This window comes from Telmatherina bonti, assembly GCF_933228915.1.
Source record: "Telmatherina bonti genome assembly, chromosome: 2".
NCBI lineage: Eukaryota > Metazoa > Chordata > Actinopteri > Atheriniformes > Telmatherinidae > Telmatherina > Telmatherina bonti.
Genome location: NC_136620.1, coordinates 25,530,395 through 25,545,273, shown reverse-complemented (window position 1 = coordinate 25,545,273; position 14,879 = coordinate 25,530,395). Strand labels below are relative to the sequence as shown.

Sequence of the window (14,879 nt, the reverse complement as noted above, 5' to 3'; positions counted from 1 at the left end):
TATAAAATAAAAATAAAAGAAAAAGTGAACAGCAAAAATGTGTCTGATTTAGCTTTGTTCCATGTCTCTACAGAAATAATACTGTCATTAACAGTAATGTGTCAAAATGGTTATTTAGATCTAAATTAAGGGCAATTCATTGGAAAAATAATTGCATCGTCTAATAATGAGAGGATGTGCGTGTTTAATATGGTTTTGTCATTTCTAGCTTTAATTCCAATCTACAATAAGAGCAGACATTCCTCAGCAAGGCTCCACATAGTGGTAATGTTTAATATTTATCTCTATGTTTACTGCTTCAATCCCAAGAAGAAAATATGATCTAGTTAATACCAATAAAAGGGACTTAAATATTCTGCCCCTCATGTGATTCAGTCCATGCTGTTTTGTACATTAAAACCACGTTTTGATATACACATAACCCCAGCAGTGCATTTTCAAGTTGTCTCTCCAGTCTGACGAGCTGTGAGACTTCGTAGGGGAGGTTTTGTGGGCGATGAATGGTCCGTGATGATGATGATGGCTCTGGAGGGATAAAAGAAGCTGCCTTCACCAGAGGTGGGTCTCTCTGATCTCTGCGATGACCTGACTGGCTTTCTGCAAAGCCTGAAAACAGATAATAAAATCAACAACCTTTCTTTGTTGAACAATGCTTTTGCTATGTAAATCAAACTGTTTGCCCATGAAAAAGAACATCTGAAACAGCTTTGTATTTCTAAATTGAGAATATTAAATTAGCAATGTTGGTCATAAAGCAGTGAATCCAGACTGTAGCTGTTTGTCCTGACCATTAAAAATGTCTTTCAGAATGACTTGCAATCAGAGTAATAGAAGATTAAAAACAGTTTTCTGTCTGTTGTAGCCCAGCAGGAAAAAACTGTTGATGAAAAACTCTCTCTCTACTTCATCTCTTAGAAATCATTCCCTTTGGTGGCTGCAAAACTTAAGACATCCACAAGGAAAATGACTTTATCACAGTAAGTCATTCATTGAATGAATTAATTTAATCAATCAGGGAAACTGATGTCTTATAATGCATTAAAAACTGGGAATTAAAAGATGCTGAAAGTTTTGGCTCTTTGCTCACATTATAAACACTGTTATCAACAAGAGTTTCAAATCTTCACTTCTGATTTCCAACAAATTTATAAAATGATGTACTTTAATAAACTGCATTCATATTTATAAAAGATACCACTGATGAAAGTCCAGAAATAACATTTTAAGTCACTAATAAAATTAGGACAGTCTGTGTGGGGATTTATTGTCCCTTTGAAATGTATCTAAATATTTATCTTACAAAATTTTTTAGCTTATGAGCTGTGCGTGATTGACACTGGCTCTTGTTTCCCAGTTTGTAGTGATATGTAAAGAATCTGTCACCTTCAGCATGTCTGCAGCCTCGTTGCGTCTCTGAGCCATGTCCTCGGACTCTGTCAGCAGGTCGTTCAGCAGGGTTGTCTTGTATAACTGACCCACTAGCTCGCTCTGCAGGCAGTCCTTCACATGATTCACCAGGAAATGCATCACTGCTTTTGGTACACTGAGGGCAGTAAGAAATATTCACTTTAGTAGAGTTTCAGAATTTGTTTCACACAAAACAGATAAATAAAGAAATAATAATTACAAATATCATATAAAAAAAATCAGTTAAATAAGAACATTTGCAACAATGTGTACCTGTCTTGGATATTTTTCCGAACAATAAGGAAGTATGATTTAATGAGTCTCTCAATGACTTCACAGTCCCTCTGCTCTCGAGCAGACAACTTCCTGGAAACTGGAACAGGCTGGTAATGAAAAGATATCAAATCTGGTTGGTAATGCAAGGAGTGTATGTGATTTAGAAATTTATGAACTAATAAAAGCAAAAATAACAATAAAACTATTTACTTTTATAACCAGGTATAAATGCCAAATAAAACACATCAACTGAGCACAGAAAATCTTTGTTATGATACTGATGTATGGCAAGAAGCCTAAAACTAGACAAATATGACCGAATTTCAAGTGTATAAATAACAAAGAAAAATATTAATTCATGCATTCATTATCCAAATTGCTTCGTAGTAAAGGTCGCAGGGAATCTGGAGCCTTTCCCAATGGTGTTTGGGCTGGGTTACACCCTGGACAGGTCGCCAGTCCATTGCAGGGCCAAAGAAAAACATGTCTTTATAAATAATCTACCCCTTTGCAGATAAATCCCAGCTTTCTCAAGCTTTGCAGTATAATTTACATCTGGACTCATTTATTTATTGTTTCAGTGATGAAACAACAAAGTGTGTTCAGTTAGAGGCTTCTTCAGGTCTGATGCAAGGCTGAAAGATATAGATCATTCCTGCCAGCAGCCATCAACCTCAGGAACAAGACCTCCTCAAATTAATTATCATTATATACTACAATATTGAATTTCCCTTTGGGGATTAATAAATCATTTTTAATTTCATTTAATTTAACAGATTAAACCCTCTGTCTTCTCTCCAGACAGTGATGCTGGGTTTATGCTTCAGATCACTTTCTTGCTGAAAGTCCAACAAACTTAAAACTTTAACCAAGATTTAAGTTCTTGCTCCTTTTCATCCCCTTTTAAAAACAGATACAAACTTTGGTGTCTTCTGTCCATAAAGCTAAAAACCATAAAAACGACAGCTTATCAAAGAGGGACTGCAAAGATAAATGCTGCCTTTCTCAAACACTGGTGTCCTTCTTGGTCTGTGCTCATGTTGGCCTTTTGGTTTGGGGTGAGGACTATTGTTTGGGCTGAAACCATCCCTTCACATGTTTCACATCAACCTGAGTTTCTTTTCATACATCCTACTTATCTTACCAGTATTCTGTGAAATGTCTCAACAACTTCAGAAACAGGAGTACCCACCACATCAAGCAGATTGACAGCGTGGCCCCTCTGTGGACTTGCAGATGGTGGAGCCAGAGGTGTGTTCCTGTCACCCGCAGACATCTCCTCCCCCTTCCTCAACATGCCCCTCCAGCCGCCTGTCCCACTGTCTACCTGCTCACTGACAGGAGCCACCTGAGAGCCACCTGCTGCTGCCTTCAAATGGAAAAAGAGAAAATGATGGACAAAAAGGTTGAATTAACATAACTGATCATTTGAAAACAGCTTCAGGGGTAACATGCCACAAGCCCAACTTGATTTCAATCCAAACTGAATCCAAATGTGGACTTTTATTCTTCTGAATTTCTTTCTGATCAGCAGAAACATTTTAAATTCAGTTCAAGATAGAATGACACTCACATACTGTTTATCATGAGGCAACAGAAGCACATAAAGTAAAAGATTTTTTAAAATAACATTTCAAGAAACTCTTGACTGTGATTGACTGGTGTGAGAATTACTAGCAAATCCAAATCTCAATTTAATGAAAGCCTTTTTTCTCCCTCTTTTCATTGCAGAGCACGTATCCATTAAAAGATAACGTCACATGCACTGTCTCATCACATTTCAGCCACATCAAACTTTTCTGCATTTTTTAGGAAAAAAACTGAATTAAATCAGAATTTAACTCAGCATTTCATTCTGAGTTGAATTTCTTCAAACAGGGCTGTCAACATGCACAAAAAGGGTTAAACAAACAGTACATTTGAGTCAAGGGTAAGATTAGAAAGTTTAGAAGAGGCTAAGGACTCTGCCTGACATGCTGCACATGCTGACCACTGAGGGCACAAACAAACACTTGGAAAAAAGGTTTTGAGGTGGTTTTGAGATCATATACAGACAAACAATGCAAGCAGTTAATGAAAGGGACACACCTTGGCGGCCTCGCCCTCCTGGGAAAAAAGCTCAGTGGGGGAGAGAGACTGCCCACCGGGGCTTTTAAGAGACTAAAAGAAGAAAGAAACGAATGGACAGAAGGCTAGCAAGAGCTACAGGCAGAGATGTACATGGCTTGGCATACTGGAAAGTGGAAAGGATTGACTATACTAGGCCTGTATCTGACTCACACTTCTGTGAATACAGGCTGAATGAGAAACAAAACTTCTGTTACAGCCTGTAACAAGAAAACAGAGGAACGGTGTTGAACATTGTACCTTGTCTCTTGGAACAGAAGGGGGCAAGTCTCTCAGCTTGTTACGCCTCTGTTCCTACAAACACAAGAGTTTGACACATGTACCAACATATATAGGAGAAGCAAACAAAATGCCTTTTATGTTTTAGAAGATATTTCCATTATAGTTCCTTTGTTCCGCTGATGTACATCAGGATCAGTGCAGAGCAGTGGAAGAACTGTAGAAAACGTATCATGAAAAGTGTAAAGTTAATTTCTTACTTCTAGATTATTGTTCATGAGGCCACATGCATCAGCAAAGTCAGGGTGCTTGGTGTTGATATAAGCCAGTTCAATAGCAACCAAGTTATGAACCTGCAAAGAGGTGAAGAAAATGCATTGATCAGACTGAAAAATCCCCTGAAATAATTCAGAATATTCAGTATAATCCCGACCATATCATTAGTGACAGGGAGTCTCCTTCTGAGGAGGGAGGTGACCACTTCTACAATGGCATCATGGAGCTTAGGAAACCTCAACAATTCCTGCAAGAAAAAAACAACTGTTGCAATCATTTACAATCATGACCACAGTGTTGTTTATTTACAGCACACTTCTGCACATTTGTCAGCAATAGTTTGCATGAGTGTGCTTCTAACTTGTGTGCTATAGTTGCTGCAGTGTTGGATAATCCTCTGCATCTCCTCATGAACCAGCTCCACACACCGCAGGCTGGGCTCCTCCAGACGTTTGACCTGCCGCTTCACCAGCAACTCAAACGAAACCTCAGGCACAAACAGAGCAGGCCTTGGGCCCTGTCATAGGAAATTCAACTGTGAGCATTAAAATGGAGTCGTTAAGACAAAGATTATAAAAGAGAGGGGCAAGCAGAAACCCACTGTTGCATTTCTGATTGCTGTCAGCACATCAATGGTTGTCAGGCCGCCCAGAGGATCAACAGACTCCAATGTGCGACCAAACGTCTCATGGAATATATAACAAATTCTTGCTCCACCACATCTGTAAATAAAAAAAAAGGAATAAAATGCAGAAAACATTCAGATTTAGACAGAATTTAGTTTCAAACGAACATGAAACCAGCAGCACCCCACAGTGGTGAAAGAAAGAAAATGCTGCAAAGAAGGTTACATAACTCACAATTCAGCTGTCTCAATGTACTTGGCCGTGCCTTCTATGGTGTTGCAGTACTCTGCAGCAAACTTAGTGATAAGCTGCAGCAACGTGGCACTCTTGTCATCGACAGGTTCACCATAACTGTTAAGTAAAGACTGGTACTGTGCAGCGAGCACATTGATTCTTGTCTTCAGCTCAGGAAGACAGTCTCTGATATGATGCATCAGTAACCTATAAGATAAGATTTAGTCAATATAGTAAGTAAAAACCATCTCATGGGAGATTTCAACACAGTAAAAATAGAGAAAGAAACAAAAGATTACAACATCAAAGTCAAAACCTGTTTAATGTTCTAGCCAGAAATTTGGTTCCATTTCTGTTTGCAAGGGAGGGGTACTTCTTTTGCAGGAAGGCATATTCATCACGAATAGAGTCAGCCACTGATTTCTTCTGGTTGATGTCCAGCTGACTCCTGAAAAAATGCACCAAAAACACTTATCAGGACATGTTGTCCTTCAGGTTTAGTTCAGTTTCAATAATCCTGCCTACAGTGAAACTGCATTTACAGTCATCATACCTGTTAACTACCCCAATGATACCAAGTTTGACAGGAATTACTCTGCCCATCAAGACATCCATGGCATCTGTACCAGCATCCATCAGATCCAGCTTTGTCACCACTGCAAGGGTCCTCCTGCCTAAATAAAGAAACACTCAACTGGTGGCAATCATACTGCTGTGACATGCAATGTAAAGAACACACGACTGAGAAGATGAAAACAGGGAATATAACAAAGCCAAACAAGTAATGACGGGGTTTACCATCAGGATCAACCTCGCGAGCCACCTTCAGAGCCTCCGAGGTTGCCATGTCTGTGTTGGCAGCAGTCACAGCAAGGATGATGGAGTTGGGGTTAGAGATGTATTTTAGAATTAGTTCCCTGATCTGGATCTCTATGTCTTTAGGCTGGTCTCCCACCGGTACCTGTTTAAAAAAATAAAAAAAACATATGGATGTGGACTGGAAAATGGAAAGATTTTAACAAATTGCTATTTGAAAAGAAATAAAAAATCCAATTAATTCAAATGTTCATGATGACAACAAGAAAACATTGATGGTTACTTATACAAAGATATACATTCACAATGGTTAACTAGCAGGGAAAAATAAACCTTCTGAAAGGGAGCAACTCAGTAGGTTACACAACTATCCACACACAATGATTGCACAGCAACACAAAAGTATATGCAGATAAGAAACTGCAGCAATATCATACACACGGACACACAACTCAGCCGCAGCTTGTCAGCCTGATTTGCACAATGATGATTTTTTTTTCAACAAAATGATGAATTACTGAACTGCATCTGAATTTTGAAAAATGTAATAAATAATCAGATTCTTAACTACAACTAAATTTAAAAAATGAAAATACTCGGTCTCCAAAAGCAGATTGCAGGTATCATACTATAAAACTTCAGAACGAGTACGGCTGAGCTCAATTTTGCCACTTTATTCCAGACATACCCTTCAACATGCTAACAAGTCAGTCAAGTGGCCTTATCAGACTGAATATTGTGTGTGTGTGTGTGTGTGTGTGTGTGTGTGAGACCCATCTACTATTGCAAATTCAACTAAGAAGCACCATCTCATATCTTAAAAGGGTTGCAAAGACAGAGCATAGAAAAAAATCTCACAAAATTGAGAATCAGAAGCTAAAGCGATCTTACTTTTGTAATGCCAGGAAGGTCCACTAATGTGAGGTTCACAACGTGCGGAGAAAATATTTTCAGATGAATGGGTTCATCACTAATACCCTACGGGAAAACAGACTGGTCAAATTTCTCCATAAATATCTCTCATTTGACAACAGTTCATGCTGCATAAGTGCAATCAGCGTACCTTGTTAATACCAGAAATTCTTTCTGTTTCTGCTTCAATTTCTTGTCTGATTTCCTCAAAATCCGTGTAAATCTGAAAGATATTTTTAAGCATTCTATGTTACAAAAAACACCTGAAACAGCAAGTTTATTTGTATTGCACCTTCCATGAACAAGACAATTCAAAGGGCTTTACATGAAACATTAAAAGCATTACAGATGGTGGCACTGAAAGGGGGGCAGCACTGAAAGCTGCTTTTTTTATATCCAAAAAGTAAATCAATAAATTTAAAACAGAAAGAGGACAAAAAAAAAACCAACAAAACATGAGATGAGAAGTTTATAATGAAACCCTGAGAAAACCTGATTACCATCATGAGGCTACCAGGACATCATAAGGGCTTCTTTGTTCAGACATTAGGAATTATTGTACATGGAGCCCAACCTCGGAAGACATTTCCCCTTCAGCCGTTCAGATATTTTTAGCTGCTGAGGAGTGTGCCTGCTCCCATTACAGGTTATGGATCTCGCTGTTGTAGGCAAACTTTAGATCCACAAAACGCCCTCCTGTTGCTGATCACTGATACTAGCGTGTTAACAGAGGCACAAAGAAATTATTCAACTCCCTCTCTAAAATATATGGATGGATTTTTTACATAGCTCAGTAGTGAGTGAAACATCCAGTGTGCAATTCTTTAAGCTAAACAAGAATTCTACCTTGTTTTTGGTGTGTAGGAATTTGCCCCATTCCTCTCCATCAATGCCTGCAAAAACACAAAGTTGAGGACAGACGTGTTAGTTGCGTGACAGATGTGGCCACAAGAAGAGTGTTACTATGACAACCTTCCCCTTGTTAATATCTCATGGGAGGATTTCTTTTCCCCTATGGGGGATAATGGGATGGAAAAACTCTTCAGAGCAAAGATCCACAGCTGAAGAGTTTTCAGGAATAACACACAAACAGTCCTTTCTGCACAGTGGAAATGGAAGCAAATTATGGGAAAAGCAAATTTAAAAAAAAACTGTGTATTTTTTGAAGCAGACATTTAAAGAGTCAAAATAGAAAACAGTGATTGTTATGGCTACAAAAACCCTACATCAAAACACGGCTTGAAAAGGGTGGCTCTGTTTCTCATCTGGAGGAAGCTGCTCTTTGACTGCATTAAATAGTTTTTTTTTTCTCCCCATGAAACTGGAATTATGATTGTAAAAACAAAATCCAGATTGAAATAGTTATTTTTTACTTAACAGCAGTATGCTAATATCTTCTCTGTAATTTTCTCTGATCGAGACCAGTCTACATGGAGAGAAGAGCTGCAACTGAGCAAATAAAGCCACATAGTTTGTAACTTTGGAATGTTATAGAAATACAAAGCATGATGGGGTAGAGAGGGTAAAAAAAAAAACAAAAAAAAAAAACAGAGCAGATGTGGTAGGGGCAGGTGTCGGAGTGGGGATATTGTAATATAGTCACAGAAAGGCAAAAAACAAGGAAAAGGAGACCTCTGGATAAGCGTCCATTTTTCTTTGGTTCTGTGGTTAAAAAGAGATGACAGGAAACAAAATGGTTAGGCTGGGTATCTGCAGCTCTTATATGAGAATCTGCTGCAATGCAGTCACTCTGAAGACATTTACAGAGGACAGCATTAGATAAGACCGGCATAGTTGCGCATCTCAGCCTCTTTTTACTCAGGACCAGACCCCATCAGAGTTGATTTTAAGACAAAATGCTACTGCTTCCTCAATTAATACAAAGCTAATCTAAAGATATGAATAAGACTGTATCAAAATATTGTAATAGAAATACAACAATAACAGAGAGAATCTGTTTCATCTTATTAATGCCAAATACTTAGTAAAGAAGCATTTTAGCAAATATAAGCTTCCACACTGTGTACTGTGTATTCTATGCTATATATGTTAAATACTGAACATTAAAAGGCTTAGTTTATTAGAAAATATCACATTCAGATATACCAAACTGTAAGGAAAATAGTGGAAGTGGAGGTAGGAAAGTTACCATTCTCTTCATTGGTTTTCCTGCGATCCTCAGGGTCAATGTGCACAAGCTGTAAGATGAGGGGCCGGCGTGTGACGACTCCTGTACCTCGAGGAAGGATGTCTTTGCCGACCAGGCTCTCCAAAACAGAACTCTTCCCACTGCTCTGTAGAACAGAAACACCAACAACATAATTAACATTGGCACTAAATGTAGAGACCGCGTGATTCATTGGTGTTCCAGAGAAACCTGTCTTTTCAACATGCTAATACCGATCAAACATGTCACTGTCAGCTTAGAGCAACTGTACAATATCATTTTTTCACTCAAATCTTTTGAGCAATTTTTATTGAACAAACTTACAGTTCCCAAGAGAATTTGCAAAGAAAAAATACTTGAATCTAATTATAGATCAAAGGTAATATTTAAGGGTTCCCAAACAAGTCATTGTATGGGTGTGTACAATGTGAGTCAAGTAACAAACTAAGCAAAGAGTAGACTCACATTGTACAAATTCAGTGTCTATCATGAGTGACTTTTCATAAAGATGAATTAGATGTGAACGAGTCCCTTATACTAACATTTGTTGAACTGAAATACCTCACTTTGAATGGAAAGGTACTTTTGCTCTCTGTAGGAGAGGAGGGCTAAAATTGCCTAGCAGGCATCAACCTAAAATTGTTTTAACTACTATAATCAACCAATCTAAGTCAGCAATACTTGACACCTTGTTTTAGCCTTTAAAGAGCAATAATAACAGCAAACAAAAGGAAACTAGACATTCAAAACATCCTATAGCTTGCCTTGTCTCACACTTAACAACCTCGGACACAGGCCAAAAAGTCTGAGCCAGTCACATCCTATTACCTGACCAGCAGGAGAAACCCTGTTAAGATAAAACCTGCCACTTTAAACCAATTAGGCTCCTATGTGTACACACGGTAGTGACTCAACTTAATAGTCGTAAATAGTTTGTTCTGTTGTTGTCTTGCACTGTGTTATAGTGCAGAACCTTTTATGTTACAGCTGGTTCATTTTAATCTTTTAAAGGAAGGAAGAGTAAATTTAATTTCAGATCACATTAAATATCACGATACAATAAAATATTTCACAAACTGTGGCAACAACAAAAGCGAAAGGGAGTTTTTAGTTAAGCTGCTCTAGATTCCAGTGGCATCAGCACAAAAACCGAACCAGCAAGTTTGATGTAAACTGAAAGAGTTTTAAGATACAGCATTCAACACAGAGTTTTCCATAAAAACAAAATACACTTATCCAGAACGCAAATTATGCAGCGAAATCGAAAGAAGTTAGAGAAAATTAACATTTAGCTGTTTAGATAGTGATCAGTGGGATAAACGCTCCTGTCAACTGTCAGTCAAAACACTGCTGCAATGACGAGCGATTACTTTGAGCTAAGGCTAACTGAGTTGATACAAAAGTCAATTTTTAAAAAAATCCAAAAGTAAGGTGAAAGTAAATCCAGACAATTGAGAGCATAAGACTTGTCTAAAAGTGAATAAAACCTGTGGCAAATACGAAAGTAAATGCCATAGCAGTAAGTTCGCGCAGGCTAAGTTGCTAACGTTTAAGCAGAGTGACGTTTCTCACCTGGGTTCCCACAACAACTATCTGCGGTAGTTGCATTATATCTGCGCCAACTGTGTTAAAGACATCTTGCAGTTTGTTTATGACAGGTATAAGGGCCTCCATTAGCTGCAATACAAATTCTGACCTGTCAAATACTTAACTTTCTTAACGTTGCTACACACGGGTACAAAGTCATTCAATGTCCCTCAGCTAAAACTACTGGCGACTCTCAGATTTGCCCACAACTGCGCACACAGTCGCTGAGGAGTGCATCATGGGAGATGAAGTTCGTGAGAGTTCCTCTCTAAATGTCTACTCTAGGGTTTTGTATATTGCTGAACTACATTTCCTGTAGTTGAGACCACCATGTGTACCGCACCAATAAAAAGTCCGATCTATTTTCTCCACATGGCGACCGTAACTAAGAAATAAATCATGTTACTAATGATGTCAGCGATTCATAGTTGGATGTATAATTATGCCGACGTCAATGGGAAGTGTTAAAAAATTGAAACACTGAAATTAGAAGCGCATGTAAGGACGACACATTGTCTTGGAAATTAATTTTGACTACTAATTACTTAACATGCAATCACCACTTCCTCACTTTAAAATAAGACACACAAAAAATGTTTGGTTGTAACAATTTATTCACAAAATGTAAAGTGCCAATGGATATTTTACAAGAATAAACTCAATTTATGAAATAAATATTACACAATACATTATGAAAAATGAGACAAAAAAATGATAGCTTATAAAAGCACTAACATCCTGCTGCTTTTATCGTGCTTTTTATGGCAATAGGTTAGCAACCTATTTGGAAAATATACTGAGAACCCATACATTTAACCATTTATACTGTGTGTGTGTATACACACAGTATTTATTCAAGACTGTGGTAACTTAGTACACCCACACCTAGTACAAAAAGTAAAACAAACAAAACAATTCCTCAAAGGTATAATGGCCCCTTCACCTTGCACATTGAGTATTCTTCAGTTTGGCAGACATTCATACTCTTATGTAGGCTTGTTTGGTCGTTCCTCCAGAAAGACAATTAACCTCACGTTGCTGTGCATGTGGAGTGCATCTATACAAGCATAAGCTTCATTGGAGTGCATGAATTGGAGAATAAACACATAGCAAAGTACTGTAGAATCTAATTTTACACTTGTGAGGACAAGAAACGACTCGCTACAGAATGACCTAGAATTTATCTATGTAACAACACCTTGTCTTGACAACGCTAATAGAGTAGAAGCAGACCATCTTTTAATGCCACGAGAATCAAAGCTGTGTTGATAACAAGACTTTCGGACTCATGGTCAGTTACACTACCATAGGGTCTGACTCCAAAATGTCTACTTTTTTATCCCATTTTCTGCAGATCTGTTGTACAGAAAGTAACACTGAAAGTGGTTTAACCGCAAAAGACACTAAAAGTTAAAAAATTTACTGGCTTGCAGAGTGCAGGAGTATTTCTATCCAATAAAATATAAACCAAACAAGATCACAGATGTGTGAGAATGCCTTTCCACCTAAAGTAAGGGGCAAAAGTCCTTAATTTGCTATTATAACTGCCGTTAGTGATTATTGAGTACAGAGGAGCGAACGTGAAGCAATTAAAAACTGTCCAAAAATATCTAAGGAATGGTAGTTGTGATTTGACACGTTTCTGTATCATACTGAGCTAATGTAATGCTAATGTTGTCCAATTCCATTACTGAAAGAAGGTGCTTAAAAGAAATATTGGAAATATTCAGCCTACTTCAACAGCAAGCAAATAACTACATTCATTTACAAATCTATGAAAATATTCAAGGAAAAGCTTAAAAATAGCTGAGTAGCTTAAAATCTGAATGTCAGTACGCAGTGTCACTGTTTATACCTTACAGCTTTTAAATAGACTTGGCCTTTAGCTACTTGTTAACTGCCACAGTGTTTCATCCTCTTAAGGCAATTTAAGTAAAAAAAATCAACTCACGATGCAGTGCAGTCTGTGTATGTGGTCACCATATTTCCTCTGCGTTGAGTTACTGTTCTACAGTGTTGTTTAGGTACACCATGAAACCGACTTTCAGTCTGTTTTGGATGTCTATCAAAAGTAAACATTTTCTCTATGTCATCATACATGTCATCAAAGATTCCTGCTCCAAAACCACCTTGAAAGTGCCTCTTGTGTCTGCTGTGGGATTCCTTATGGGACCTGGAGTGTTCTTCGAAGTGTCTTCGATGACGTGCATGCCGGTTTTGGCTGTAGATGTCAAAGTCTTTAAACATGTCATCAAAGTTGAAGCTGAAAGTTTGGTGGGCACCTGCTCTGTGTGTGCCTTGCGTCTCCCCAGCGAAGTGTGTAGTGTCACCAAACTGATCATACTCTCTTCTTCTTGTGTCATCTGATAAAATTTCATAAGCTGCATGAGATAGAAAGAAATTATTCAGTCAAATCACTGTACTTCAACACTGAACATTTTTTTTTACTTCTGCATATAAATATTCACAATGTATACATTTCAGTAAACACAATGCTGAAATGACTTTTTCAGTACACTGCACTGCCCTAATAGAGAAGGCTCTTATAGACAGACTGCAGTGCATTAACTCCCAATTTTAAAAAAAGATCAACTTTTTTTTTACTTTAGAGGCAAGGATTTCTACAAATCTGGGGAAAGTTATAATTAAATAAATTATGGATTTCTTTTCTGATGTCGAAGCTGTCCAAAACTGTCAATAAGGCATTTATTATGAGACAATACCCTCAATCACAAAAACAATGTGGTATTGTATACTGGTGGATTGTGACTTGTAGAATTAATGTCAAGCCACGCAGATGCTGATCTGGTGAAACACGATGAACCAACACATAAACAAAACACTTTCTAACAAGCTTAGTTAAGCTATACAAAACTTAGCTCGAAATCTTAAAAATTCACATATGAAATAAATCTTTTGAGATCAACTGTACCTTCAGCAATTTCCCTAAATCTTGTTTCAGCGTCTGGGCTTTTGTTTTTATCTGGGTGATATTTCATTGCAAGCTTGTGGAAAGCCTTTTTCATCTGGCGCTCTGATGCACTTTTGGGCACTCCCAATATATCATAGTAGTCCTTCTTGGCAAGTATAAGCTCTGTTATCATGAAGATGCACACTGCAAACGTCAGGACAGACTGTGCAGCTGCCATTGCTCACCAGCCCCCCTGCAGTCAAGAGAGAAGTGGACAAGTTGGTATAGACTGTACAAACCACAGGTACAAACAAGTTGCACACAGCAACTTGGCTAGTTAAATACTACAGTTCGGATAAATTGCGGCTCTTTGATCGATGGTATTTAAAAAAAAAAAGACATGCAGGGTGAGGAAATCCACACCCAAGTAGCGAAGTCTTCATGTACAGATGAATGGCACCAGGGACATGTTACAGGTCTACCAAGCTCTTCCTGACATTAGCTTTTTGTTGCTAACACAAGCTGTCCTATCAGACTCCACCTCTTCAGACTCAAATCTCTTACCTTTTGGAGGACACAACTGCCTTCCTTAGAATTCACACTGGCTTTAACTGTTTAATTAACATGAACATAATGTTTTATATAATCTGTTAAAACAGGGACGCTAGCAGTCAAAAACCGGTTATTTTTCTTCTTCGTTGGTTTGGCAGTGTCATCGCGCCAAGAACATGTCCTGGTCTGCCCTCTGCTGGTCATTTCTGTTATTGCTTCCTGTTTAACTCACCGACGGTAACCCCGAAAGACTGAGAAGAAACAAGTAATTAGGATTACGTAACCATGGTACAAAAATAAGCAAGTCAACGCAAAGTAGATTACACGACCGGGCATGATCAGTTAATTACACTGTTGATGATTTTTTTTTTTTTTTTCAGAACAACTTAGAACATATGACTTAAAAAACAACACCAAATGTGCTGAGCTGGGCACGTCATCAACCTCCCCTCATAGGTCTGTTTTAATTAGAATGTTGATGATTTATTTGTTTACCTACATTTTATAATTCCTAAATAACACTTAACATAAATTCTTTTTTTTTTTTAAATGAGACATTCATTTGTTTTATCTTTTCTTTTTCTTTCTTTTAATTTCTCACGCTAATAATAAAACAATCTGCATTCAGTAACTGACTAAATTCCAGTTTCCTTAGACACAAACCTAGGTTAAGTAATCAGTTGTGTTAGTTACTTCTCGCCCACAATTGGTAGTGTTCATTTAGTTGAGTTGGGTAACTCCAATGTACTAAAATTAAGACTTTAGAGTT

General features: G+C 37.8%; 2 protein-coding genes across 2 annotated transcripts; both read right to left on the bottom strand.

Annotated features, from left to right (window-relative positions):
* Positions 1-209: 209 nt before the first annotated feature.
* dnm1l (dynamin 1-like) lies at positions 210-10,817 on the bottom strand. The gene is made up of 19 exons (XM_079251646.1): positions 10,633-10,817; positions 9,043-9,187; positions 7,740-7,786; positions 7,045-7,116; positions 6,873-6,959; positions 5,964-6,126; positions 5,719-5,839; positions 5,482-5,613; positions 5,166-5,372; positions 4,907-5,027; positions 4,667-4,822; positions 4,463-4,552; positions 4,290-4,382; positions 4,051-4,104; positions 3,772-3,843; positions 2,876-3,052; positions 1,681-1,790; positions 1,384-1,543; positions 210-606 (listed from the first exon to the last, which is right to left on the bottom strand). Exons 1-19 carry the CDS (start codon positions 10,732-10,734, stop codon positions 550-552), a joined length of 2,166 nt encoding a protein of 721 aa, XP_079107772.1. The 5' UTR covers positions 10,735-10,817; the 3' UTR covers positions 210-549.
* A 573-nt stretch (positions 10,818-11,390) lies between these two features.
* dnajb9a (DnaJ heat shock protein family (Hsp40) member B9a) lies at positions 11,391-14,256 on the bottom strand. Its single transcript, XM_079251657.1, has 3 exons — positions 14,123-14,256; positions 13,580-13,811; positions 11,391-13,028 (listed from the first exon to the last, which is right to left on the bottom strand). Exons 2-3 carry the CDS (start codon positions 13,794-13,796, stop codon positions 12,595-12,597), a joined length of 651 nt encoding a protein of 216 aa, XP_079107783.1. The 5' UTR covers positions 13,797-13,811; positions 14,123-14,256; the 3' UTR covers positions 11,391-12,594.
* Positions 14,257-14,879: the final 623 nt, after the last annotated feature.

Excerpts from the sequence above, each read along its gene's own strand:
- dnm1l (XM_079251646.1), bottom strand. The coding sequence starts at position 10,734 with ATGGAGGCCCTTATACCTGTCATAAACAAACTGCAAGATGTCTTTAAC. Across the intron at positions 7,117-7,739 it reads TCCTACACACCAAAAACAAG|ATTTACACGGATTTTGAGGA; the intron begins GTAGAATTCTTG and ends AATATCTTTCAG. Across the intron at positions 3,844-4,050 it reads CTTCTGTTCCAAGAGACAAG|TCTCTTAAAAGCCCCGGTGG; the intron begins GTACAATGTTCA and ends TTCTTCTTTTAG.
- dnajb9a (XM_079251657.1), bottom strand. The coding sequence starts at position 13,796 with ATGGCAGCTGCACAGTCTGTCCTGACGTTTGCAGTGTGCATCTTCATG. Across the intron at positions 13,029-13,579 it reads ATTTAGGGAAATTGCTGAAG|CTTATGAAATTTTATCAGAT; the intron begins GTACAGTTGATC and ends TATCTCATGCAG.